Raw genomic sequence first — 26309 nt, 5'->3', positions numbered from 1 at the left:
CTATTTATTTTTATTTTCGAACTTAAGCGCTGGAAAGGTCGTTCATTGCATGTGTTTATCTTTTAGTTTAGAAGTACAATCAATTGTATCATGTGGGAACAAGTTCTTGATTTTCGTGTGACAAAGATTGTATATTTTGGAAAAAATCAATGGGCACATGGTGGTGTTGCAATAATATTACACAAATAATTTACTTTTGTGATTCAATGAACTAGAACAACAATAAGAACAATACCTATTCAATGCATAAATAATCAATAACAATTAAATATTCTCACAAACTAGATGAATGCAAAATTATAAATGCAAATATGATCAAGGTTAGTGTTTGACACTATTTCCTTACTACAGATTTCACCCTCTTACACTATTTCATCAGTGGTGCTTTGAGACTCATAAACGTCTGCCTCTCAAGATATATAGATCAACAACAAGCAGAAGAAGCACTATATTAATTTTCGTGCACAATGGACATAACTATGTTTCCCTCTCTCTAAATGTCTCTATGCATGAATGAAAAAATGAAACCAAAATAATGAATGAGGGACTCCTATTTATAGACACACTTGCACCTGATAGTGAACATACACATTGTTCCACTTTGTTATGGAAACTCACTGTAAACAATTACTAAAAAAATATTAATTAAATACTAAAAGGATTGGGCCCAATTCAATAACGTTAATAATATACTCATGGAAGAGAACACGTCCGGCCCAACTCAGATCCGACAGGTGTGCCTCACATAAGTTTTGGCTCAAAACATTAGCCACCCCATACACCATTTTTCCAACAGGTGGAACCTCAACAATGTTGCTAACCAAAATGATCTCTCTCAAGATCAGTTAAGGATTGCCTGTCACTTTGGAGCAATAAGTGAAAGATGTGGTGCAAGCTTGCAACAACTTCTACAGTAAAATAAAGACCTAATACAATACATTCTCCAAAACAAGTGAACAATGGGCATGATGAGGCTGAAAGGAAAATGGCAGATTCAGGTGAAAATATACAAAACATAGTGTATAAAATTGATCATTATCTCCATTCCATCACTGACATGATTTCTGAAAATCAGGAAATGTTCCCTAAAATTCCTTTTTTTCCACTGATTTAAGCATTGGGGAGGTCTTGGCTGCCAACACATTGATGTCATCTCGATAATGTGATTCATCGCGAGTGTTTATCGTTTAGTCCGACCTTACAATCACTTGTATCATCTATAATAAATGAGTAGGATTTTAAGAATTCAACTATCCAAAAAATTTTAGAGAATTCTATTTCACTATGCTTTCTTTCTTCTATAAAAGCTCTGTACTGTGTAATGCATGAAAATCTGTTTTTAAATGTAGCTGTTGGAACCAATACGAAATATTATATAGCACGAAGAGAAATGCAAAGGAAGTATGTTAGAACCAATAGCATTGCATTATGGAGTGCTTCACGCATTTCTCCTAAGTTTTCCAGATATTTCGCTGCTTAAGAATCATACATGATACATTGTTCTGTTCTTCTACTATATCTGCTACACCAAATATTTTTACATATTAGCAAATAAACGATATGCTTTGGCATCGATAACTATTTGTCGAATTGATGCTATTGCGCCTATGGCGGCCAATGCTGTAGATGCTACTGCAATGAACGTGTTACCCCAAAATACAAGGCCACGCTTTGAGGGCTTGAAAGTCACATTGTAGACAACCATTGGGAAAATAAAATCTAGAGGAATACATCCAAATGCCCCCAAAACTGCCATGATATCTCCAAAGAAAGGTAGCATAGCCGCAATTAATGTACCTATAATCACTGATATTGACCGGGAAATCAACCTTGGCACAACGTTACGATTGGAAAATTGATCCATTTTGGGGTCTGCAAACCACTTTTCAAACACTTCATTTGTTGGTTGCAAGTAAACCTGCATTTTAACCATTGCAATATAGCCATGAAATTTAATGCTGCCATAATAGAGTGAAGGTTCGGAAGTGGGGTTTCTAAGCAAAAGTTAGTACTAATTTTACAACAAAAAAATTTATAAACCAACATGATAAAGAATATGGTTGGTATTGCTTCAATAATATAGTAAACAAATATCTGAATCACTTTTCTGTGACTTGTAAACATAAATTTGGAAAGTTTATATAGTTAATTTTATAATTTTCCTAGACAATCTTTATGCATTATCAAGCTAAATATTTATGAGTTGGACTTACCACTGTGACAGCTGATATTTGCAGAAGAATGAAAATATTGGTCATCAAGAGAAACCAAGTTGGTAGCAAAGGCTGTCCATTACCCATAAAATTTGAAAGAACTGTCCCCATAGCCTGATTGCCAAATGCCCAATACCCAGAGATTGCAACGCTGAAAAAAGTCGTGAGTATAACAGAGTAACAGACGCATAAACCTTTGAACATTTTACCCTTGACTGGAGGAGCTATAGTTGCCTGCGAATGGAAGAAATATAAGGCAACTTAGTTCTATTTCTCACTTATAGTCAATGGTATTGAAGTATTTAGAATCTAACTTCTATCAAAACATTAGGAGAAAGTATTTTTGTTAACAGTGATACAAGTTATCAATGTAACAATTAACCCGATAATTAAATACCATATGGAAAGTTGGTGAGACCAATTTTGACTAAAGAATAGAAAATTGAATCATATGGTATTCATTCATTGAGCTATTAGGCTTGATAGAACTGTTACAAGAGATACTTTCTTGCATATTATAATCGTAGTTAGATGCAAGTTATATCACAATTTAACTGGAATTTCAGTTTGTTTAACTTATATACAAGCTCAAAATAAAGAAAAGGGAACAAAATAGGATTTATTTTTTCTTTCTTTTCTCAAAATATTTTCTTGGCAACAAATTAATGTAGGGGCAGAACTAAACCTGTATTTCAGGAATAATTCCACAGGCATATGTAGTAGCAATGATTGAAACAGCATTAACACCACCAAAAACACGATTTACTCTGGAGCTATTTAGGGAATAGTCCCTAGTAGGAGCATTCTTGGAATATCCTGTAAAAGCAGTGTATGTCTCAATGTCTGTGATATTCATAGACACAGACATGTTTTCATGTAACTTGTGGTGTTGAAGTCTTACCGACGTGTATGGAACCGGCTGTGACACAAGCACTGAAAGCAAGGCAAAGGGTTAGAGAGACAAGATTGATATGCCTTAGCGAGTGGAAGGATGGAATTTGAGCTAAAAACAGTATTAGTACTCCAAACATACTAATAAACTGGTAAAGCTTCATAGTCCCATTTGGGTTATGGAGCAAGTAAATGAACTGCCAAAAAGAAAAATTAAGAGTTAGTAACAAGAAAAATAGAGCATTTTTTATATGGAATCAGTTCTCAGAGAGTTCCATTATGATCTTTTTCATTGTTTAGATTATAGTCCAAATGGAGAATCTAATTTTCTTTAGACATTTCATTATTTGTTTTGAGATGAATAACTTATCTTCTTTTACCTTATGGTGATGAAAGGATTAGTATTTGTGCATATCAACTAGCTTAATTAGTAAAGTTTCTAGCCTATATCAATCAAACAATGAAGATTACTTGGTCATGTGGGATTTAGTAGGTCTTAGATTCAAAATTTACCAACAAATGAAAAAAAAAAAAAAAAAAGGTTAGAAAATTAGAACATATCTTAAAGTACGTACTTCCTATAAGTTATCATATTCAACTAAAAGAGTGAATATGACCCATCCCTTTCGTGTGAATTAAAAATTCTCTTTCTCACACTTAGTATTTCAATGTATACACCACCAACTACAGTACTACATGTTATATCTTTTTTTCTTTTTCTTTTTTCATTTTAAAACTTTAATTAGAAAGAAAAACAGATGTGTAATAGAATGTGATAGATGGAACATAAAATGGAGTACTTTAGAGTGAGAGAGGAGAGTTTTGTTACTTTTATGTCTAAATAAAATAACGATTAATTTCTCATTAAAAAAAAAAGTAAGCTATTATGATTACACATTGATATACAGATGATTACATTCTTATCATTTTTTTATGTAACAAAAAATAAGTTATTTCTATCATATGTGTAGGTTTTTTGTGCTTTAAATTGAAAAACTGTCTTAGATATTTCTTTTACAATTGTGTCTATTTGGGATAATTTATTTTTATCTAATTGTTTTAATTATTTAAGTTAAGTAAAAATAAAAATAAAAACTATATCTATATTTTAAAATGGAGAAATTGTGAAGAGATTGATGGAAAAAAGAAACAGAGGAATAGAGGCAATAGGAATTTAGTGATTTTTTTTTTAATTTTTTTTTTAAAATTTAAAAATGCTAAAAGTGTTGTAGCTCAACTAAGTTATTTCTTAATGTTTCAAATAAAGAAATCTAGAATTTAAAATCTCATTCTCCCATAATAACTGTGGGGACCCGAGGACCGAGAAAGGATACAACAAGCTGTGACTATCATTATAAAAGCATTCTAAGCTTGAGGAGGGGATTCGCCCGAGGATAGGAGGAGAGGGGACAAAATACTTCATGGAAGGGCGAATGGAGAGGATGGTATTCAGTGAGAGTCAAGGTAGGTGAAGGAAGTTTCCAGTGAAAGCTCACCTATTGCCTCCACATTAAATGACTAGCAATAGCTTTATCAGCTGCATGGATGAGAAAGTGACCTGAACAATAGAATTCACAGCTAAACATCTCCTTCTACTACCTTCAACAGAAGTTTAAAGGGACAAGTGTCCTAAGGAGAGTAGGAGGGGATTGTAGATGGAGGGTTAGGATGCAATAAGCTGAGGAGTATATAAAGAAAGAGGACTTCCAGATGAAGGGACCCCCCCCCCCAAGAAAATCAAAAAGAGAGAGAGAGAGAGAGAGAGAAGAGTGTACATCCTTATGCAAGAACATCGTCCTTGGGTGAGATTGTAAAGAACCATTATTGGCTTTCGTTCATTCCTTCTCTATCTAAATCCTTAGGCTAAGCCCAACTTGTTTTACCTCACTCTCTTTACAAATATCCATTGGTTTGGGCCTAGCTGGATAGCACAAATTTCACTATTCTAAGTGAGTTTGGATTGCCAGATTTTTGTGTCCTTACAATTGGTGCCATCTGTGAGAAGCAAGGTTTTGTTATGGGTTTATTTTTGGTTAGCCATGGCCAACCTGGAACAGAATAGGGAAGAATCTGTTGGTTCATAAAGGGAAAATTAGTTTGTTAATCTAGAGCGAAGGAGAGACAGACATCATACACCAAGTGTTATGGTAGAGTCCTACCATATGGAGCGTATTGAGAGGAGTCACTCAAGGATAAGGAGCCATGTTTCGCATGAGTAGGAAACGTGAAAATTGAAACTTGAGATAGATCACTTGCACAGGAAACTGCGGCAAAGGGAGTGTGGTGGAAGGAGTCCATCACCCCCATCAAGTAATGGATCAGAGGAGAGTAAGGATTGCTCATATCGCCATAAGTCTAGAACCCCATCCAGTGAGTCCTTCTCAACATCTTCACACTAGGATAAACTGAAAAATGGCAAGTTCAAGCGTGGGCAAGGGTCATTTGACCATAGCATGGGGAATGACGCAATGAGTAAGGCACTTCGTCAAATCTTAAAGTCACCCTTCGTTAGGATAATCAACAAGGCCAGGCTTCCCCACCGGTTTTCACAACCAACGTTCACTATCTACAATGGAAGGTCCGATCCCGTAGAGCATGTGAGCCACTTCAATCAGAAGATGGCAGTCCATTCTAGCAATGAAACTCTTATGTGCAAGGTATTCCCTTCCAGCCTTGGGTATGTGGCTATGTAGTGATTTGATGCTTTGGAAAAGGGGTTAATAAGGTCCTTTGAGGAGTTGACAAAGGCATTTGGTGCTAGATTTGTGATGTGCAGTAGGGTCCCTAAGCCTTTAGACTCTCTGTTGTCTATGGCGATGAGGGAAGGGGAGACCCTCGAGACCTATTCAGACAGATATTGGGAAACATACAATGAAATAAATGGAGATTTCGAGGACATGGCAGTAAGAACTTTTAAGGTAGGGCTTCCAATGGAGCATGAGCTGAGAAAGTCACTAACAATGAAGCTTGCCCTTAGTATGTGCCAGCTTGTGGATCGCATTGATAAGTACAAATGAGTAGAGGAAGATTAGACCCAAGGAAAGGGCAAGACGAAGGCTTTTCCTGAAAAGAGGGATCCTCGAGGAGGAGGATATCATAGTAATTGGCTGAGAAGATATTTCTCCAACTAGACATTGATTACGGGTGCTCAAGTGGTTAGTTCATTGTTTAAAAAGCCTATCTATCAAATACTGGAAAAGATTAAAAAAAAAAAAAATGAACCATATTTCAAATGGCCTAATAAAATGGGTGGGGACCCATCCAAGAGAAACCAGAGCCTTTATTGCCATTATCATCAAGAAAAAGAACACACAACTGAAGATTGCAGGACTTTACGTGATCATCTGTGTCAACTGGTGAAGGTAGGGAAGTTGAGGTAGTTCTTGCACCAATTTGCTGTTTAGTTTGGACAGCCCGAAACTGGGTATCAAAGGGATAAAGCTCCTCGACCAGCCCTAGGCACAATTAATGTCATTTTTGCTAAGCCTAGGGGCAATGCTGGAGCTTGCTCGGGGGTTATGTTTGTGGTTTCAGGTCCTAACTTGGAAGACAGGAGCCAGACTCGCAAAAAGGACAAAATAATGGCTATGCCCACTTTAGGTTTTTTAGAAGAAGATAAGGAGGGGATGTTCCAGCCACATGATGATGCCTTGGTGGTCACCAATTAGATTGGGGGGTATGATGTAAGAAGGGTCCTAGTAAACCAGGGAAGTGGAGCAAAGATTATGTACCCGGACTTGTATAAATGGATAAATCTCAGGCCCGAGGACTTGGAGAAGTATGATTCACCACTGGTGGGCTTTGATGGGAGATTGGTAATTCCTTGCTGAATGATAAGGTTACCTGTACAAGCTGAGGAAGGAGATGCAAGTTAATTTCATTGTAGTCAAAGCTTATTCCCCTTACACAGCTATCTAGGCTGGACCATGGTTTCATGCTATGGGAGTAGTTTTGTCAACCTTACATTTGAAAGTTAAGTACCCCATGCAAGGGAGAGTAGGGGAATTAGTAGGAAGTCAAACAATGGCTAGGCAGTGCCTGATAATAGCCATTACACGGCAACCTGCGGATTAAGCCGTGGCGGAAGAGGAGAGAATCCCATAGCAATCAAAGCGTCTTGAAGTAGGACTTGGGACCGAGTCGTAGTGGGTGTTGTCCGAGGAATCGGAAAAGGTTTTAATTGGTCAAGATGAGGAGAGATACTTTCAAGTGGGGTCTCAGTTGCCACCCTTAGAGAAAGCAGCGGTGGTGAAGTTTCTGGAAGATAATATGGATGTGTTTGCCTGGAGCACTTATGACGTGGCTGGGATTGATCCAGAGTTTATATGTCACCGGTTGAATGTGAATTCAGATGCGGTTCCACGAAAGTGACCACCTCGGCACTCGTCAAAAGAGCATGCTGAGGCAGTAAAGGTTGAAGTGAATAAACTTAAACAAGCAGGGGCAATCAAGGAAATCTTTTACCTTGAATGGTTGGCCAATACCATGGTAGTGTAGAAGAAAAACGAGAAATGGCATGTATGCGTGGATTTCACGGATTTGAATAAAGTCTGCCCGAAGTATCCTTTCCCTGTTCCTCGAATTGACTAGTTGGTGGATGCAATAGTTAGACATCCTTGGATGAGTTTCTTGGATGCTTTTCGAGGGTATCATCAAATACCTTTAGCATTACCCGATCATGAGAAAACTGCTTTTCGAACTCCCACTGGCAATTATCATTATCAGGTGATGCCTTTTGGCCTTAAAAAAGCAGGGTCCACATATCAAAGAATGGTGACACGAATGTTTGAGTCACAGATTGGGAGGAATGTGGAGGCATACATCGATGATATGATGATAAAGAGCAAACAGGTTGAGGAGCACTTGTTAGACTTGGGGGAAGCATTTTCTATATTGAGGGAACATAGGTTGCGCTTGAATGCATCTAAATGTTCTTTTGGGATTAGCTCGGGAAAGTTTCTAGGCTACACGATTACACGTTGAGGAATTAAAGTCAATTCTGATCAGATTAAAGCCATTAACAACTTGCATCCTCCTCGGAATCCTAAGGAGGTATAGAAGTTAATAGGGATGGCAGCAGCTCTGAATAGATTTATCTCTTGGTCAGCAGATAGGTGTCATCCATTTTTCCAGATCCTCTACAAGTGGAAGGACTTTCAATGGACCGAGGAGTGTGTATTGGCTTTTGAGGAGCTTAAACAGTATTTGTCATGCCCTCTTGTCCTCTCTAGGCCCAAGAAGGAAGAAATATTATATGCATACTTAGCAGTCACAGTTACACAGTTAGTTTGGTTTTGGTCAGAAATGAGAGTGGAGTACAAAGACCTATCTACTATGTTAGTAAATCCTTGCATGAAATTGAGACACGTTATTTACCCCTAGAGAAGGCGGTGTTGGCCATTGTACATGCCACAAGGAAGCTTCCACATTATTTTTAAGCACATATCGTGGTGGTGCTTACCCAGCTCCCCTTACAAGCTCTCCTACGAAAATCAGACTACACGAGTAGGGTTGCTAAATGGGGGACTATGTTGGGTGCCTATGATGTCAAGTACATGCCTTGTACTGCCATAAAGGGACAAGTCTTGGCAAATTTTGTGGCGGAGTTTATAGAAAGCATGGTCGATGATAGGAAAGGAATAATAGAGGCTATGATGGTCTTTGTTTCTGCTGCTGCCACCTGGGAAGTGTACATAGATGGAGCATCTAACCAAAAAGGATCAGGAGTAGGAATCGTGTTGATAACCTTGGAGAAGCTAGTGATGGAGAAATCACTTCGTTTGGGTTTTCTGGCCACAAACAATGAAGCTAAGTATGAAGCTTAATTGGTTGGGATGACAATGGTTAAAAAGTTAGGAGGAGAAGTTGTGGAAGTGTATTTAGATTCTCAGTTAGTTGTTGGGCAAGTCAGTGGTGAGTTGAAAGCTAAGGATGAATGCATGTAGGGGTATCTTGTTAAGGTTAGACAAGCTTAGTCCTGTTTCAAGAACTTCACTTTAAGGCAAATCTCGAGGGGACAAAATTCTCATGCAAATTCTTTGGCTATACTGGCAACCTCTTTGGGATCAAATTTGCCATAGGTCGTCATTGTTGAAGACATGGTCCATCCCAGCTTTATAGAGAAGCCATTGGTTGGAGTGCATAGTATCTAGGTTGGACCAAGTTGGATGGACCCGCTGGTAATTTTCTTAAAGCAAGGATTGTTACCCAAGGATAAGGGTGAGGCAGAAAAGATATGCAGGAAGGCCCTGCGTTACTAGTTGTCCAAAGGGTAGAAGTTGTATAAACGCTCTCATTCGGAGTTGTATCTACTGTGTGTACATCTCGAGGCAGTGGAGCCTTTGTTAGAGGAATTACACGAGAGGATTTGTGGGAGCTATACAGGTGGGAGGTCTTTGGCCCACAGGGCCCTTACCCAAGGATATTGGTGGCTGAGCATGTAGAAAACCTATTAGGATTATGTTAAGAAATGCGATCAATGTCAGAGATATGCCCCAAATATTCATCAACTAGGGGGGGGGGGGGGAGGGGATTCTGAACCCACTTTACAGTCCTTGGCCTTTTACTCAGTAGGGCTTGGACATAGTGGGACCATTTCCTCGAACCATAGGAAGCCGAAGATGGCTCCTTGTCTGGATAGACTATTTTACTAAATGGGTAGAGGCTGAACCTTTGTCCAATATCAAGAATGTGGATGCTAAGAGGTTTATATGGAGAAATATTATCACCAGGTTTAGAGTCCCGCACACGCTGATTTCAGACAATGGGCTGCAATTTGATAGTAAGGCCTTTTAAAGATATTGTGGGGAGTTGGGGATTAGGAATAGATATTCTACTCTTGCTTATCCATAGGGGAATGGGCAGGGTGAGGCTACTAATAAGGCTATAGTGTCTAGATTGAAAAAAATGTTGGATGATGCAAAGGAAAGGTGGGTGGATGAATTGCCCCATATGCTATGGACTTATCGCACTACCCCCCGAAGATTAACTGGGGAGACTCCTTTTTCCATGACTTATGGGGCTGAAGAAATAATTCCCCTTGAGTTAGGGTTTCCAACCCTAAGAATTGATCAGTTCAACATCGAGGAGAATAATAGCCTGCTCTTGACTAGCTTGGAATTGGTTGAGGAGAGAAGAGAAGTGGCTGTAGTGAAAATGACACATTACCAGCAGAGACTTAAACAGAGGCATGACAAAGGAATGAAGTTAAGACCATTAGCCCTAGGAGATTTAGTTCTGAGAAAGGTGGTTGGAATAGCCAGGAACCTGGCCTGGGGGAAGTTGGCCCCAACGGGGAAAGTCCGTACAGAATAACATTAGTGACGGGCATTGGGGCTTATTTTTTGGAACACCTAGATGAAAATGTGATTCCACGACCTTGGAATGTAAAAAATCTGCGGTGTTATTACTATTAATGATATGAAGTTCTTTTTATTCATGTCTAGCTCATTTATGTCTCATTATTGTTGTAGGTTGTACTATATGCACTTTATGTAAAAAATTTTAAGTGTTAAACAGAACCTCGGTTTTGTTCGACTCCTTAGGTCACAAACCTTGGGTAAATTAACTTTTATGTAAAAGTTTCTAAGTGTTAAATAGAATCTTAGTCTTGTTTGACTCCTCGGGTCACAAACCTTGGGTAAATTAACCTTTATCTAAAAAGTTTCTAAGTGTTAAATAGAACCTCGGTTTTGTTTGACTCCTTAGGTTACAAACTTTGGGTAAATTAACCTTTATACAAAAAGTTTCTAAGTGTTAAACAAAATCTTGGTTTTGTTCTATCCTTTGGGTCACAAACCTTAGGTAAATTAACCTTTATACAAAAAGTTTCTACGTGTTAAACAAAACCTCGGTCTTATTCGACTCCTCTAGTCATAAACCTTGGGTAAATTAACCTTTATGTAAAAGTTTCTAAGTGTTAAACAGAACCTTGGTCTTGTTACCCCTCGGGTCATAGACCTTGGATAAATTAACACTTACGTGAAATTTTCTAAGTGTTGGATGAAATCATAAGTCTTGCCCACCTCCTTGGATCACAAGTTCTGGGCAGATTGGCCTTTTAGCATCCTAAGTTCGAGATAAGGTAAGTCTCACTTGAAATTTTTACTAAGTGTTAGAATATCATTGCAAGTTACATTAAGTGACAATCCAACAACTTTATTAAGAGTCATTCAAGATTGGATGGAATAGTGTTAGGCATAAATTAAGTTAAATATAGGTTAGCACGTTTCAGATAATATTAAAAAAAGGAAATAATAGAAATTATACTTAGACAAATTATACTTGGATGAGTAAAAAGTGTGAAGTAAAAATTGGATATTCATTGATGCTCAGGAATAGGTGTACAATAAGAGAAAGATAAGGGCATCAACAAAACTTGGCCCTGGTACAAAATTTCATGATAGTTCTTAACATAAGACTAAGCTACGCCGAAGCCTCTTTCTCTTTTTCCTTCTCTTTCTTCTTCTTGTTTAGCTGCCCAACTTCAGTAGCCTCCTCTGAGTCCTCATCCACAACAGATAATGGAGGAGGCTGATCTTACTCTTTTTCCACCATGAGTGTAGCAGCTGAAGTAGTGGTGGGCTGGGTCGAGGCAGAGGCAGAGATGGGGTTAGCTACAGGTTGAGTGGGGCCAGGGGTAAGGCACAGAGCTAGAGGATAGTATACTTTATCAAGAGCCCTAAGCTCTGATTCAATACTAACTCCAGTTGTGGTGAGGGCCTGACCCTACACCTCAAGGCAAAAAGCCTGAGCAACGTCCCGGAGCTAGGCTGTCAGACTTTGGGCAGTCTTGGTCATGCCTATGTCATAGGCCCCTCGCTCGGCCTTAGCCTTCTCAACGTCCTTGGCCTCCAGCTGTTTTTGTTGCTGTTTGGTCATGGCCAAGGCCAATTGATTTTCAGCCTTTTTCTTTAGCCTTTTTCTGGGCAGCCTTAGCCTCCTCAGCCTATTTCTCATAACCGGCCAAGGCAGATTTAGCATTCTTCCGAGATTTCTCTACCTCGGCCAGGTGGAAAAGGGCGTCTTTAAGCCTCTTCTCGAAAGTAGCATGGGCCTTCTCAGTTGTTTCCAGCTTGCCCTCAGCTTCACGAGCTTGACCCAAGGCGTGGTTCACCTATTCCTCAACCACGAAGGCTGCTTGCACCAACCGCAAAAAATGTTAAGTATAAGTATCTGTACAAATCTTGCATAAATGTATAAGAGCAAAGGATAGGTATATATCTTAGTAAGGTCTCTCTTAAGTGAGAGAAAGACCTCACGCTTCCTCAAGGATTGCAGCTCGTGCATATCCTTGGGAAGGATAAGAGCCTTTTCAAGGCATTTTGAAAGGATGCCTAACCTACTCTTCTGGGGATCCCTCAAGGTGGTGTCATTCATGATCGGGTCCCCAGAACTTAAAACAAATGAGGGTTTCCATACGGAAGTCTTTAAATGTTGTCCCCCTTTAGTGCCTTTAGAAGCTCCAGAGGGAGCACTTTTCTTCTGCTGAGCCCTAGTCATTTAGGCCTCCTTGGCTGGGGGCTATTGCGAAGGGCGTTTGACCTCTCCCTCTTCAACATCCTCAGATCCCTTGGCCTCTTTTTCTTTTTTTATCAGCGGCATCACCAGAGGACGCACGCATGAGGGTAGGAATTGGTGGTTGGGGAACCACAGGAACTGTTGGGGAGGCACCCCCAACGTGGGCTGTGAGCAATGCTAGCAGGTCTGGGGTCTTTTTATTGAGCACCATTCCTTCAGGGATGTTGGCTTCTTCTTGGCTGGTGCTGATTTGGGCAAGAAGTAAACTGTGCTGGGAAAGGCCGGGGAGGTCTTCGAGTCCTCTTGCCTGTAGAAGACTTCAAAGTCCTTACTTGTCACCTCCTAGGTGGCTTTAGGAGTGTGCTCCTCAGCTTCGTCGTCTGAAAGTATGGGCAACTCCTGAGAGTGAAGGAGTTTGGTTACGAGCGGGGCTGGAAGTTGGGCGTTTTATGTTCTGGATGGAGGAGGAGCTGTTGTTAGAAAGCTCGGAACTGCTACGTCAATTAAAGCTAGCCTTGGATCCTTAGTTCTGATTATGTGTTTAGGGCTTTGGAAATGTTTGGAGATAGGGTTGAAACCAAGGATCACGTGCACCACCCGAAGCTGACCATCTCTAGGAAGAAAAATTTCTAACCTGAGGATGCGGTTTAGCTTAGGAAAATTCACTAAGCTCTTGTTCGGGGCGGTGTGATGTTCGTCTACCAATAAACATGCAATATAAGTCATAGATTAGAAAAAATCCTTATAAAATTTTTCTCTATTTGAATGTGAAAATCCTACTTGCATCTAATGTTTGTGGGAACCCTACTTGGTTCCCCATCTTGGGTGGGACAGTACAACCCATCATGCTAGTCTCTTGAGACGATGAGAAAGTCCTCGTCCATGCCCTTGTTTGACTCAGGCATACAAGAAATTAACCTAACGGTTGGGACCTACATTTGATATAGTAGTTGGTTTCCTTTCCTTTTTGGTAGTTGTATACCCAGTTCACATCATGCCATGTGAGGTTGGTCCCCATCTTACAGTTTATCATATCTACGCTACTAAGGACCCTAAAGATGTTGGGGGAGCATTGTGTGGGGGTCAACCTATAATTCATAAGGAAGTCTTTGGTAACCCTACCTATGGGAATTTCCATCCCGCCTTCTATGAAGGCGATCATCGGAATCACTACTGAGCCAGGAGGTCTGTTCATGACTAGCCATTCGCCTAACTTACAGTGTTGGAGTTCAACATCGTTAGGAATCCTATATTGAGTCCTAAAGGCAGCCATGCCTTTGGGGGTATCCACTAACCTAGCAAATCTACCCATGGAAATTTATGGTGTAGGTAACGAAGAATCTACGTATAAAAGTAAATGAATGTAGATGCACCTACAAGCAATAGAAGAATATCTCCTTGGACTACTGCTTCAACAAAAAAGTTGCAAAGTGAATAAATGGGGCAAAATTAGCCTTAACCTCTCCTTATATAGGGGTGAAAAATGGGCGGTAAAATTCCCGCTCGTCAATATAGGTAAATGAGGACTGTAGGATCATCATCGCATCGTAGAACATGGGGGGACAAGCAGTTGCCTGACACAATAAATACGAGATCGTGAATACTGAAGTGTCAAGAACATGCTGAAGACAGATGAAGAGATGTTACCATGTGGGAACGCGTCTGGCACGTACCAAGTAGTGTTGCACAATCAAAACCTTACTTTTTATCTCAAGGCTAATAGCAAGGTTTTAGGGGGTTATTGTGGGGACTCAAGGACCGAGGAAGGATACAACAAGCTGTGACTACCATTATAAAAGCATTCTAGACCTAAGGAGGGGATTCGCCCGAGGATAGGAGGAAAGGGGACAAAATACTTCCTAGAAGGCCGAATGGAGAGGATGGTGTTTAGTGAGAGTCAAGGTAGGTGAAGGAAGTTTCCAGTGAAAGCTCACTTATTGCCTCCGCATTAAATGACTAGCAACAAATTTATCAGCCGCATTGATGAGGAAGTGACCTAAACAGTAGAATTCACAGTTAAGCATCTCCTTCTACCACCTTCAATAGAAGTTTAAAGGGATAAGTGTCCTAAAGAGAGTAGGGGGTATTGTAGATGGAGGGCTAGGATGCAATAAGCTGAAGAGTACATAAAGAAAGAGGACTTCTAGATGAAGGGGGCCCCCCCAGAGAAAAAAAGAGATTAGAACAAGAATGGAGAGAGAGAGAGAGAGAGAGAGAGAGAGAGAGAGAAGGTCTACTACTGGTTTTTGTGTGTTTTTAGGAGACTCCTTGATCTCATGGAAATCTAAGAAACAGTCCATAGTTTCTAGATCCTCAGCTGAAGCTGAGGGCAATGGCCTTAAGTGTTTGTGAGATGACTTGGCTGTTGGCTTTGTTAAAGGATTTTGAAGTTGATCATCCACAACCAGGCATGCTTTTCTGTGATAACCAGGCAGCAATCTATATTGGTGAGAACCTTGTCTTCCATGAATGTACAAAACACATATAAGTAGACTGCCACTTAGTTAGAGACAAGGTACAAGAAAAGGTGATTCGTTTATTCTTCACTCCCACACATACACAGCTAGCTGATCTGTTTACCAAGGCTTTATGCAGTCAGCAGTTGAAGTTTTTAATTTCCAAGATGAATGTATTAAACATACATAATTCTGAGTCTCATCTTGAGGGGGAGTATCAGACAACAAAGAAGAAAGGAGCAGAGAATAAAAAGACTGAAAGGAAGAGTAAAACGACACTACAAATAAACTAAGCTACAAGCCTACTTAGAAGGGCAGCTAAACGGCATGTAGTCTTGGTTGATTATTTAACTCAGATTATGGCACACGTATTGTAACTAACTCCCACACGTGTTGTAACTAACTCCATTGGCTCCTTCTCCCATTTCTGTTATTCTTTCTGTTATTCCGTTGCTCTCTGTTTTGGGTGATTGATTTCAGAGATGTATATAAGCTTGATGTATGTACAGATTCATTTAATACAGAATTTAGAGAAAGTTTCTAATCTCTTCTCTCAATTTCTCTCTCTGTTCTTCCTGTGTGTTCACACATCAGTTTCTTCCTTTATTTCTATTTCGTTATAACCTCTAATATTTTCCAAGAATGGCAAGAAAGTTATGTTGAAAGAGGGGTATGAGAGCGGTGCTAATCTTGTTTGGTATGACATAAAAAAGAGAAGAGGCAAGCGGATTGAGATTCAGAATTTGCCTAGTGATTTTAGCACGGCAATTTGTATTGGAAGTCTTCTCCTACTTGATGATGGTGATAATGTTGCAGAAGAAGAGAGATAAGAGGAGGAATAAAACTGCGGAAATTTAATGAGATTGTTATTATTTGCTTAATTTGTCAGTCTCAGTATAACTATCTTCTAGATCATATCCATGTAATTTCTGTAGTTTGATTTAGTCTGTTTGTGTTGTAGAGGTTCAAGCTTTTTGATCCTCTATTCCTCTGATGTGTTGCAGTTGTGTTATGTTTTTCTTTTAACAATATCTGCTGAATTATTAGTAAAAATTATTTTGTGGTTTGGATTTCTATGGCTCCATTGTGTGTGCTTGGAGTAGAAGTTTGTATTTAGATAGATGAAAGTCTATAAGAATCATAATCTGCAGTAGATGACTTAGCAAATATAAATCAAGAAGGATAAAGAGGTGATCTTATAAAAGTAGTTCAGTAAAACATGATGTTTTCTACCCATATATAACTAAATTAGTCTAAAAAAAAAAAGTTGTTTGTGACTTTAAAAAGCTATTTATAACCATATATTTTTTAGATCCAAAGCAAATCCCCTTGATAAAAAAGTCCATGGACGGTGATTGCCTTAAAAACATTTTACACACGTGTTAGGCTGGATGTGTTTGCATGTATGACTAAAAGTGGAGATGGAATCTTGACTTTTCTTTATCATGCATTCAAGCTTTACAGCTTATGGGTTTTTTAGTGCTTTTGTCTTTGTTCTTTTCTGTTTGATTATTAAATGGAAAAGTGGGAGCATAGAAAATTAGGAAATGATAGAAAAGTGGAGGAATAAAAGAGATTTTAATTTTAATTTTAATTCTCTTATGGTGTTTGGTTGAGGTGTGGAAAAATGAAAGTATAAAAAATTCTTTTGTTTGGTTGTGAAGAAAAAAGAAAGGATTGAAAACATTATTTGTAGAAATTTACTCTATTAGGGAAAAAACCCTAGAGTTAGGGTATCAAAATAGATGCTAAATGTTAACTTAAAGTGAAAAAAAAAAAAAAAAAAAAAAAAAAAAAAAAAAAAAAAAAAAACTAATGTGAAAGCAGTGGGGGAAGGAGTGGGGGAAAAGAATTGTAATTACCATTAGCTCCCTCTCATCCCCAATCATCTCTCAAAATTGCAGAGGTTGGAATTTGGTGGGCCTAGGGAGAAAGCTATTAGGCCCCACCACTTTCTCCCCTTTCCCTCCCAAGTAAACAATTCTCTCTCCCATTTCCTATCCCTTGGTTTTCCACTCAACAAAACGGACTAGTGTAGTATAGGTTTTCTATATCAAGCTTCCTACGGAATGTATCAAGGTATCCTACAAGTGAGATAGAGTCCAATAAAAGTGAAGCAAGTGCATGCACTTCCTAGTGCATGAATAATCTTAGTTAAAATCAAAAGTTTTGTAACTCGCACATCCTAGTGCTTTTAACAAAGACATTTAAGTTTTGAATGCCTCCTACTCCAACTATCAAATTATCAAAAAATAAAATAAAATAAAGAGAATAATCTTGGTTATTGGAGATGTTTACTAATAAATTTAAGTAGAGAATCAATTAAGTATTCTCAATAACAAACTATATAATTAATTTAATCGCATATCCCAAATTGAATAAGGAAAAATATTATTTACACCCATTTACCTTCACTATATTACATCAATATTCACAACTAGCCTCATCACACGCACTTTGCACATGCAATGAGACTTTTTTTTTTTTTTTTTTTTGGTCTAGTGTCATAATTTCCCTATTTTTAAATTTTTTTAATTTTGGATAAGTTTGTTTTGAAAACATGTATTAGTAGAAGAGTATCCTATTTTGTAGTCATTTTAAGTGGAGTTGGAGATATATTTTTACTGGATTGTTCTCAAGTTTTTCCATTGTTAAACGTAAGGTTTAGAGATATTTCTGAACCATATAAAAGTTTAATTCAAAAAAAAGAATTCTCTTGTAAATGGAATAGATTAATACGGATATGTTTAAATTTCAAATTGTTTACATTTTAAAACATGAAAGTGAATATAAAAAAAAAAAAAAAAAAAAAATGAATGTAAGAGAATCATAATAATAACCATAGTAAACTGACACAACTGACCTTAAGGCTCTGCCCTCCCAGAAGGCTGCCAGCCACAACTGCGCCATAGCATATCCCAAATTGAAGTGGCCCAACAACATATTTGCCCCATCTAGGTCCTGCCAATGCCAACATATAAATCTCGGACAATTTCGCATCAGTTACCAAAGCCTCAATTACACAAGAAAATATACGAAAGAGAGGGAGTGCATAAAACTTAAAATATTTTCATTATAAAGCCAGCAAGAAAAGATAGATCATTAAGTATTGGTTCTTTTTCCAAATCAAACTTCACTTGAAGTCTTCAAAAGGGTTCATTTTTCTTTTTAATTCTTTCTCTAATCTTGAACATGGAACAAAAGTTAGTATAAAGAAGGAAATGGCATATATGAGCATTGAGCAGTGTACAAAATATAATCAAATACGCCTACCTAAAACATCACTAGCCACGTCCCTAAACCGAAGCTGGCGCTGACCAAGTTGTGCATGGTGTTCCAAAACCGCAGATAGAAGATTGTAGGAATAGAAAGTTACTAAACCTGCAAGGATTAGGCATACAACTCCTCCAACCCAGCCTAGTAAGGCTAGAGCAAAGGGAAGACTCAGAAGCACCGGTGCTACGATTGATGTGGTTAAATGGTATCCACAGTGCAACCATGATCCTAATAATACCACAAATTTACACCAATCCTTAGAATATTACATAGTTTAGGACCAATCATTAATCATGTTTAGAATATATTACAGCATGAAGCTAGAAAGTACAGAATAAAAAAAAGGGAAAATTTGTCATGTACTATTGCAACAGGTGAAGTTCTATATCTACAGGTCAAAGTTCTCTTAGAATGGTCATGAAGTCCTAAAATGAAAGCATTTGAAAGATCTGTTGGGAATAGGGGGAAAAGAAAAGAACTTACAAACCTTTGGATTTGAGGACAAACAACGCTCCAGCATCGAGCTGTTTGGGAGGGTGAACACCATTTTCCTTGCCAAATATGGAATCACTGGAGGAATCTGGAACTACAGCTGCCATCTCTCAAGAGCTAGTTGAATGAGTGGTATACCATTTGTGCAATAAAATTCTAGTATAGGAGGGTAATGACAAATGAGGATATATATATTTTTAATAATCGACAAATGAGGATTTAATGTATTAGAGATGATATAAAAAATTGGCACTGTTAGTCAATTGGGTCACTGTAGGCTGCTGATAAATATTGATAATCATATCATGTTTGACTCAATGTAGGGAGAACATGAGGTGATATATCCTATGCCGGGTACCTCACAAGCAGGCGGGACCCACACACTGTGGGGTCCATCTCTTTGCGTGGTACCCTGGGTCCCGCCTCCTTGTGAGGTACCGGCATATATGCCGGGTCGTCGGGTACAGGATATACAAAATCAGGGAGAACATATGATATAGACTTTATGTACTTATCTAGTGTAGTTGACAGCTGAATGGGTGGTATACCATTTGTGCAATAAAATTCTAGTATCGGAGGGCAAGGACAAATGAGGTTAATGTATTAGAAATGATATAAAAAATTGGCACTGTTAGTCAATTGGGTTACTATAGGCTGCTAATAAATATTGATAATCATGTCATGTTTGACTCAATGTAGGGAGAACATATGACATTTATGTACTTATCTAGTGTAGTTGATAGCTGTTTTGGAAGACTCAGCCAAGTGCTCACATGCAAAGAGCCAACTAATATACTAGCTACTACATTTTTATTCAGGACTTACATGGTTTTTTTACCTTAAAAAAAATCACTTAAAGACTTTATGGGATTATTAATTAATGACATAAACATGGACTAAACTATAATATTCATCATTATCTTTATGAGTAGGAATAATTGTTCAAGTATATAATAAGAACAAACCTCTTTTCTGCAATTGACTCATATCTATAGTTGCTAAATGACTTGTATACATGAGGCATTAGTGGTGGAGCTAGAATTTCAGTTTAGGGAACAAAAACAAAAGCAAAATTAATTTAAAAAAAATATTAGATGTTAATGACAAAAAATAAATAATTGGTGATTTCAAACCCATAGGTTAAGCGTACTCTGGCAACTTTATGTAAGGCATGTAAAGTGGTGGGCCTTGCTTGTAGTGTTGGGCTGCTTTCTGCTGCACTAGGCCCAAGTTTTCTAGGTAAGGAAGTTGGGACCGGACCAACTGCAACTCAATTTAGTCTGACTTGTGCGCAAACTATGCCTTGTTTGCCAGAAACATGCTTGCGGTAGGCAGAGCTGTTTTAGACAAGTTATGTCAGACAGACGTAATAATAACAAGGGTTAGGCTCCTCTCCCGTTAGAAACCATCCCGTTCTCTCCCTTTTTTGTATAGATAAAGGACACGTGGTAATTAAATGATCTAATGGTTCAAAATAAGCCAACTCAAACTATCTTTATTTCTGCAATCTTCTACCCTTCGCCTCCCTCTACTCTCTGAAACATCACCACCGCTGGACCCATTCTCTCCTTGTTTTCTTACAAACTCATCATCGTTTCAAACTTCATCACTTATGAACTTGAGCTTTTCAAAGGAATCAACAAAAAGAACCTTTTTTTACTATAAGAATGCAGGTATTTTAATACCACTTTAAAAAACTTAAAGACTTGTTATAATCACAGCCAGAAAATTTTACAGAAATTCAGCCCATTTGGCTAACTTTTACTGTCAAAATATGAATATGAATAATGAAATCTTTAATCTTTTCACCATTTTGCATCCTAAGAAGCAAAAATACCCAAGTAGCAGTAAATTGGGTTCTAAAAAAAATAAAATAAAATCATTCCTTGCCATAGTGTTCTTCTAGTTTGAAAAACAGAGTGTAAAGAAAGCTAGTAGCCAAATCAATCTCCAGGCTTCCATATGGATTTCATTTATAAGGATAATTACAAGCATTTGAAAAATAAAAAGACTACAACAAAAAGGGATAAACTCTAGTTATCTAATGTTATGTGCAACTTTATCTTTTTCTCTAATTTTATCTTCAATAGCTTCAACAAATGGTGATTTACTAGGATTCATATTCTTAACACTACTACCCATCAGAAACCCACAAACAAATAGAAAACAAAAACAGAAAAATTACTTCTCTATTGTAATCCCATCTTCATAACCATTGCCATACCTTTCTGTTACAATTGACACCATAAAGAAATTACTCACATCAGAAATCACAAACACAGGTTACGCATCCCTCAACCCAAAATCACTATTTAAGCCATCTTCGGCAGAGAAACCCAGATAAAGTGAACAATTACCCTCAATCCAGTCAAGCCACTCCACGAAGTATCGTGCTGCCACCGAAATCCCGCCGGAAGCCTTCCTACCCACTCATTGTTGTGCCACTTAAAAAAAAAAAAACCAAGGAGAGAATGGGTTGTTGCAGAGAGAAGGGAGAGGCGAAGAATAGGAGATTGAAAGAAATAGGATAGCTTGAAGTGGCTTTTTTTCAACCATTAGATCATTTAATTGCCACGTGTCCTTCATCTATACAAAAAATGGAGAGAACGGGAGGGTTTCTAATGGGAGAGGAGCCGGACCCTAATAACAAAATAAAATATCCTAGCTACTTTAATAGAAAATGACCAAATGATCCCTAAGAAACATAATCACAATAATAATAATTACTTTTAGAAAAGAACAAAGGGAACAAATGGTAGTATATATGAGTTAATCAAAAGATAAAAAAGCCAGATTGAATCTGGTCCGCAGGAGCAAAACTAGAGAGGAAAGAACGTTTCTTCTCAACGCAATCAATCTCCCAGGAAAGTCCTGCCTTGGAAATTAACTACCTTGAGGGAAACAGACCTGAATGGTTGATGCGCAAATGACTCCTTTTGATTTTGACAAAGAGCAGGATTTTGTAAGGGAAAGAGGGAATCAATTTATTGGTGCATGCCTGTCGTTCTAACTCTCCATCTATTTTCTTTCTGGTTGTTTGCTTTTCTTTCTTTCCCTCACACTCGTTTCTTTTCTATTTCCTGGTATATCTTTTCGAATTCCTATTCCTTAGTTATGTTCCCGTTGTTGCTCTGTTTTTTATTCACGGCAAGGTTCCCTTTTTATAATGCCTGCCATGACCAGATTTTATTATTTTAGCTCTTAACCTCCTTTGTCTGGTCTGGGTGTACTGGCCGACCACCACTGGTCCGTCTATGTGCCACCCCCCCATCACTAGACAAAGAAGGGTATTTTGTTTGTTTGTCTGTTGTGGCACCATTTCTTGCTACGGTCTGGGTTCTTTCTCTCTCCCTATCCCTCATGGCATGCAGCTAGTGGTTCCAACTTAGCTTGCTTCTTTTGGGTAGTATGTCATCTCAGCAGGATACTTCCCCCAAAAGAGCCTGAGCCGGAACCTCAAAAATAGATTTTTTCCCTCTCCCCACCACCAAACCATGCCCTCTTACCTCGGACCCACAACCTCACCATGCCCTGTATTGGCTGGGTACAGGCTGATGGTGCCTGGGCCTTGCACGTGCCTCCCTTCTATGTGTGTCCAAAATCTGTTTGCTGCTCATTCGCCTGCCGTGGTTTGGAGGCTTGCCTGCATAGTCTGTCGTCTGTTTTCTTTGACTTTTTATGTTAGTTGCTTTTCGATTTCCTGCTCCCCTCAGGAGCTGGGCTTTATTTGATACTGGGCCTTACATTTCTTTTAACCCATTTCTTGATTGCCCTTATTTCCTGCCATATTACTCTGTCATTCCTGCTATAATGACTCAGTCCTACTAGGCCTCTTTAGGCCAGCCGTTTACTCTTTCCCCTAGTGGCTTGGCATGACCATTGGTTTTCCTACTTATGGGCTCTTGTGTCCTTTTTGTCTTTCTCTTGAGCATCCTTGGCCCATTTGCTTTCTTTGGGCTTCTTTGGCCATTTTACTAACTCTGTATTCCTATGGGCTTTTACTAACTTTATTGGGCTTCCCTGACCCAATTACCTTATTCTCATCCTTGAGGTTCATGGGCTTGCCATTAACCCTTTACTTTCTTTGTTTGCATTACTTTGGACCTGCGGTGGCCCTTTCTCACTTTTCTATATCATATACTGCCCATGGGTATGCTATTTCTCTCTTTCCGGGCTCCTTTAAGCCCACTTGCCTATTTAAGGCCCATTTGTTTATTTCATGAGCCTACGATCCATTATTCTTGCTGCTTGGGCTTTGTTTGCCAATTCTTTGCTGCCCTTGTCGTTGGGCTTTCTTCTTTCTACTTGGATTCTCAAAAATGACCCTTAACAAGGCAGAGTTTGGTTTTTTAGGGGTGATAGTGGAAAAGTTGACAGATAAGTCACTCTTACTGCCACTTTACAGAACTGTAATAGACTAATTTCTTCCCTTTGAATAGCAGATATAGCAATTTCTCTTGCCACAAATCAATTCAAGAGTAAACATATGCGGTGATTCCTAAACGGGCTTCTCTCCTACATCTAATCGTAATCAGGCCTGGTCTTAGGCCCTGACTCACCCTCCGTGGATGAACCTTGCGAAGGAACTCTTAGGTTTTCGAGGCATTGGATTCTCACCAGTGTTTGCATTACCGTTTAGTTAACCTGTGCCTATTTGAACAACCTCAGTTAATCCTATTTTCCTTGATAAGAATCAATATGATCTTTGTAAGATTCCTCTTCCAATGGAAATTCAATGGTACCTAAATGATTCACTTTGTAGTGAAAGTGATTTAGTAGTTCTTATTGTTAGATTATTTAGACTCTTGTATACTCAGATTGTTTAACCTAATTAATTGACCAAGTTGTTACTTAGGTTTATTATTCAGATCTAGATTAAACACAAACAATCATATCACTAAGTGTGGGAAAATAAAGAAGACAAGCGATATGATGACTTAGGAAAACCAATGAAACCGTTTAGTTTCAAGGTAAAAAACTTGAGGAGGATTTAACCTAAACTATTCTTAAGGCGACAAATTCACTATATAGAAAGGAAGTTTTACAATAGATTTTTCCCTAAATTTAAAGCTACCTCTTGTAGTACTTACTCACTTGAACACACGTAACTTTGAATCCATGAACTCTTCTATCTTTATTTGTTGAACAAAAAACACCAACGTTTGTGACTCTGAGATCCCACTAAAAACTTCAGACCATCAGCAGTAGTTGATCTTGTATACAGCAACTTCTACAACACCGGATCTTGAGTTTCTTCAAAGAATATCGTCGGTAGAAGATTTTAGAGAGTTTTGGGTACAAAAACCCTAGATCTACAATTGGAGGCACAAGATGCACTCTTCTCTCTCTAAAAAATGCTTTTAAAATGTGCCTTAGAGTTTCCTTTAAATACTAGGTGAATTAGATCTAAAACCCTAATCACTTAATGGGCTTAATGAGCTGTTGAGCCAACATTAAAATTTGCAGAAACGCATCTCAATCGGTTGAACCTTCTTCTCGATCGGTCGAACCTGACATGTTTCAAATTCTTGAACTTGTAGTTTCCTTTTTCTTGTATTCTAACTTGTAGCACCTTGAGCATTATCTAATATATCCTATAGACTTAGTAATCTATATCTTGACAAGTTTGTGTTCACGGTTTGCCAATTGTTCTAAACTTTTAGAACTTAACACTTGTGAATCTAGTTAATTGAAATTCCATCTAGTAAAATGGAAGAATTATAAATCTCCAAATAATAGATCTGAAATCTGATTAAAATCCAATATAACACCTGTGGGTACATAATAATTGTATTGAACTGATTATTTTTACTGAATAGATCTTATCAAAACTTTGAATATGGAATTCAAAGGGACCCCTTTAATTCGTCGAGTAAATAAGGAAGGTATAGGTTTGCTATGAATGACCCATGTTGATTGCTTTACACTATTATCTTAGTCTTGGTAGGTAATATCACATCGATTTTATGTTTAATTACACGTAAATATGTGAGTTTGAAATACTTCTAAAAAATATACTCATTACGTGTATTTTTCTCTTGTAGGAGATTAAAACCATTCAGCTAATCATATTGTCAAGAGAATCAAAGGATCAAGATCAATTGGAGCATGATTTTTGAAGGTTTTTTTTTTTTTTTTTTTGAGATAACTGATAGAAATATTTTATTGATAGTAATATCATTTGTATACAGAGTAAAGGGAAAATGGGCACACTTGTCCCAGACTACATTTTCCTTATACCAGAGTGAGGCAAGAACCCCCATAAACTCGTGGACCCCATGTCTCCATATCATGGGTTTTCCTGAGTGGCTGAGAGTGTTTGATACGCAGTCAGTAGCGTTATAGAACCATCCAAAATTGCTTGAGGTTTTGTTTGTACCTTGTCAAAATAAGCTTTGTTCCTTGCGTTCCAGATTGCCCACATTGTAGTAGCCCACTGTTCAAGCTCCTTCATTGTCAGTTTCTCCTTCATCCCTAGGAAGAGTTGGAAAAATTTGCCCACTTCGTTCCTGCATTTCTGCACCCTCCCACTGGACAAGGACCAAACATTGTGAGCAAATGGACACTCCCACAACAAGTGTGCTCTCATTTTAGGTTGGTGGTAGAATTCACAGTTTCTATCCATATCCACTCTTCGCCGGTGCAGGTTGTCACAAGTTGGCAGAATATTTTCATAAGCTCGCCACATAAAAGTTCGGACTTTCGGTAGGAGATTGAGTTTCCAAACTCCTCTCCTGCCTGTGAGTGTTCTGGTACCTCCTATTTATTTAGTTGGAGAGTGACATGATAGGCAGACTTTGCTGAGAATTCATGCTTTCTATTTTCCTTCCATATCAGTGTGTCTCAGGTGCGCTCTCGGCTGAGGGGAATTGCTAGGATTTCCTCACAGGTTCTGGGCACAAAAATCCCTTCTATCATTGTCCTTTTCTACTCCTAAGCTTTATCATCAATCAGGTCTCCCACCCTCAGGGCGCCAATTCCGTGACCCAACTTCAATCTGCCTCCCATTCCCCACTCTCCATCTAGATCCTTCCATTATCACCTCTCTAGCAGCTACCAAACTCCACCACACATATGATGGATTGTGTCCAATCTCAGCCTCCATGAAGGAGTTGTTTGGAAAGTACCTTGCTTTGTATACGCAATAAAAGAGGGAGTGAGTGTGGTGTATCAATCTCCAAGCCTGTGTAGCCAGCATAACTAAATTGAAGGTTTGTATGTCTTGAAATCCCATTCCTCCCTTCTTCTTTTTTTTTGCATAATTTTCTCCAATTTATCCAGTGTATCTTCCTCTCATCCTTTGTTTGCCCCCACCAATATTTGGCTAGTGTAGAGTTGATAGTCACATGGTGCTTTTAGGAGTTTAAAGAGGCTCATAGTATATGTGGGTATGGTTTGGGCAATAGTTTTGATTAAAATCTCCCTACCCGCCTTGGAGAAAAATTTTTCCTTCCATCCCATG

At 38.5% G+C, this 26309-nt stretch overlaps 1 protein-coding gene across 1 annotated transcript; it reads right to left on the bottom strand.

Moving 5' to 3' along the window:
* Positions 1–1402: 1402 nt before the first annotated feature.
* On the bottom strand, positions 1403–19089 carry LOC126722928 (GABA transporter 1-like). The gene is made up of 7 exons (XM_050426088.1): positions 18843–19089; positions 18353–18583; positions 17943–18040; positions 3115–3301; positions 2899–3029; positions 2214–2447; positions 1403–1918 (listed from the first exon to the last, which is right to left on the bottom strand). The coding sequence occupies exons 1-7, from the start codon at positions 18952–18954 to the stop codon at positions 1538–1540; spliced, it is 1374 nt and encodes a 457-aa protein (XP_050282045.1). The 5' UTR covers positions 18955–19089; the 3' UTR covers positions 1403–1537.
* Between the last annotated feature and the right edge of the window lie 7220 nt (positions 19090–26309).

Source organism: Quercus robur, chromosome 4, assembly GCF_932294415.1.
Source record: "Quercus robur chromosome 4, dhQueRobu3.1, whole genome shotgun sequence".
Classification (NCBI taxonomy): Eukaryota; Viridiplantae; Streptophyta; class Magnoliopsida; order Fagales; family Fagaceae; genus Quercus; species Quercus robur.
This window is presented reverse-complemented; position numbering and strand designations above follow the sequence as displayed.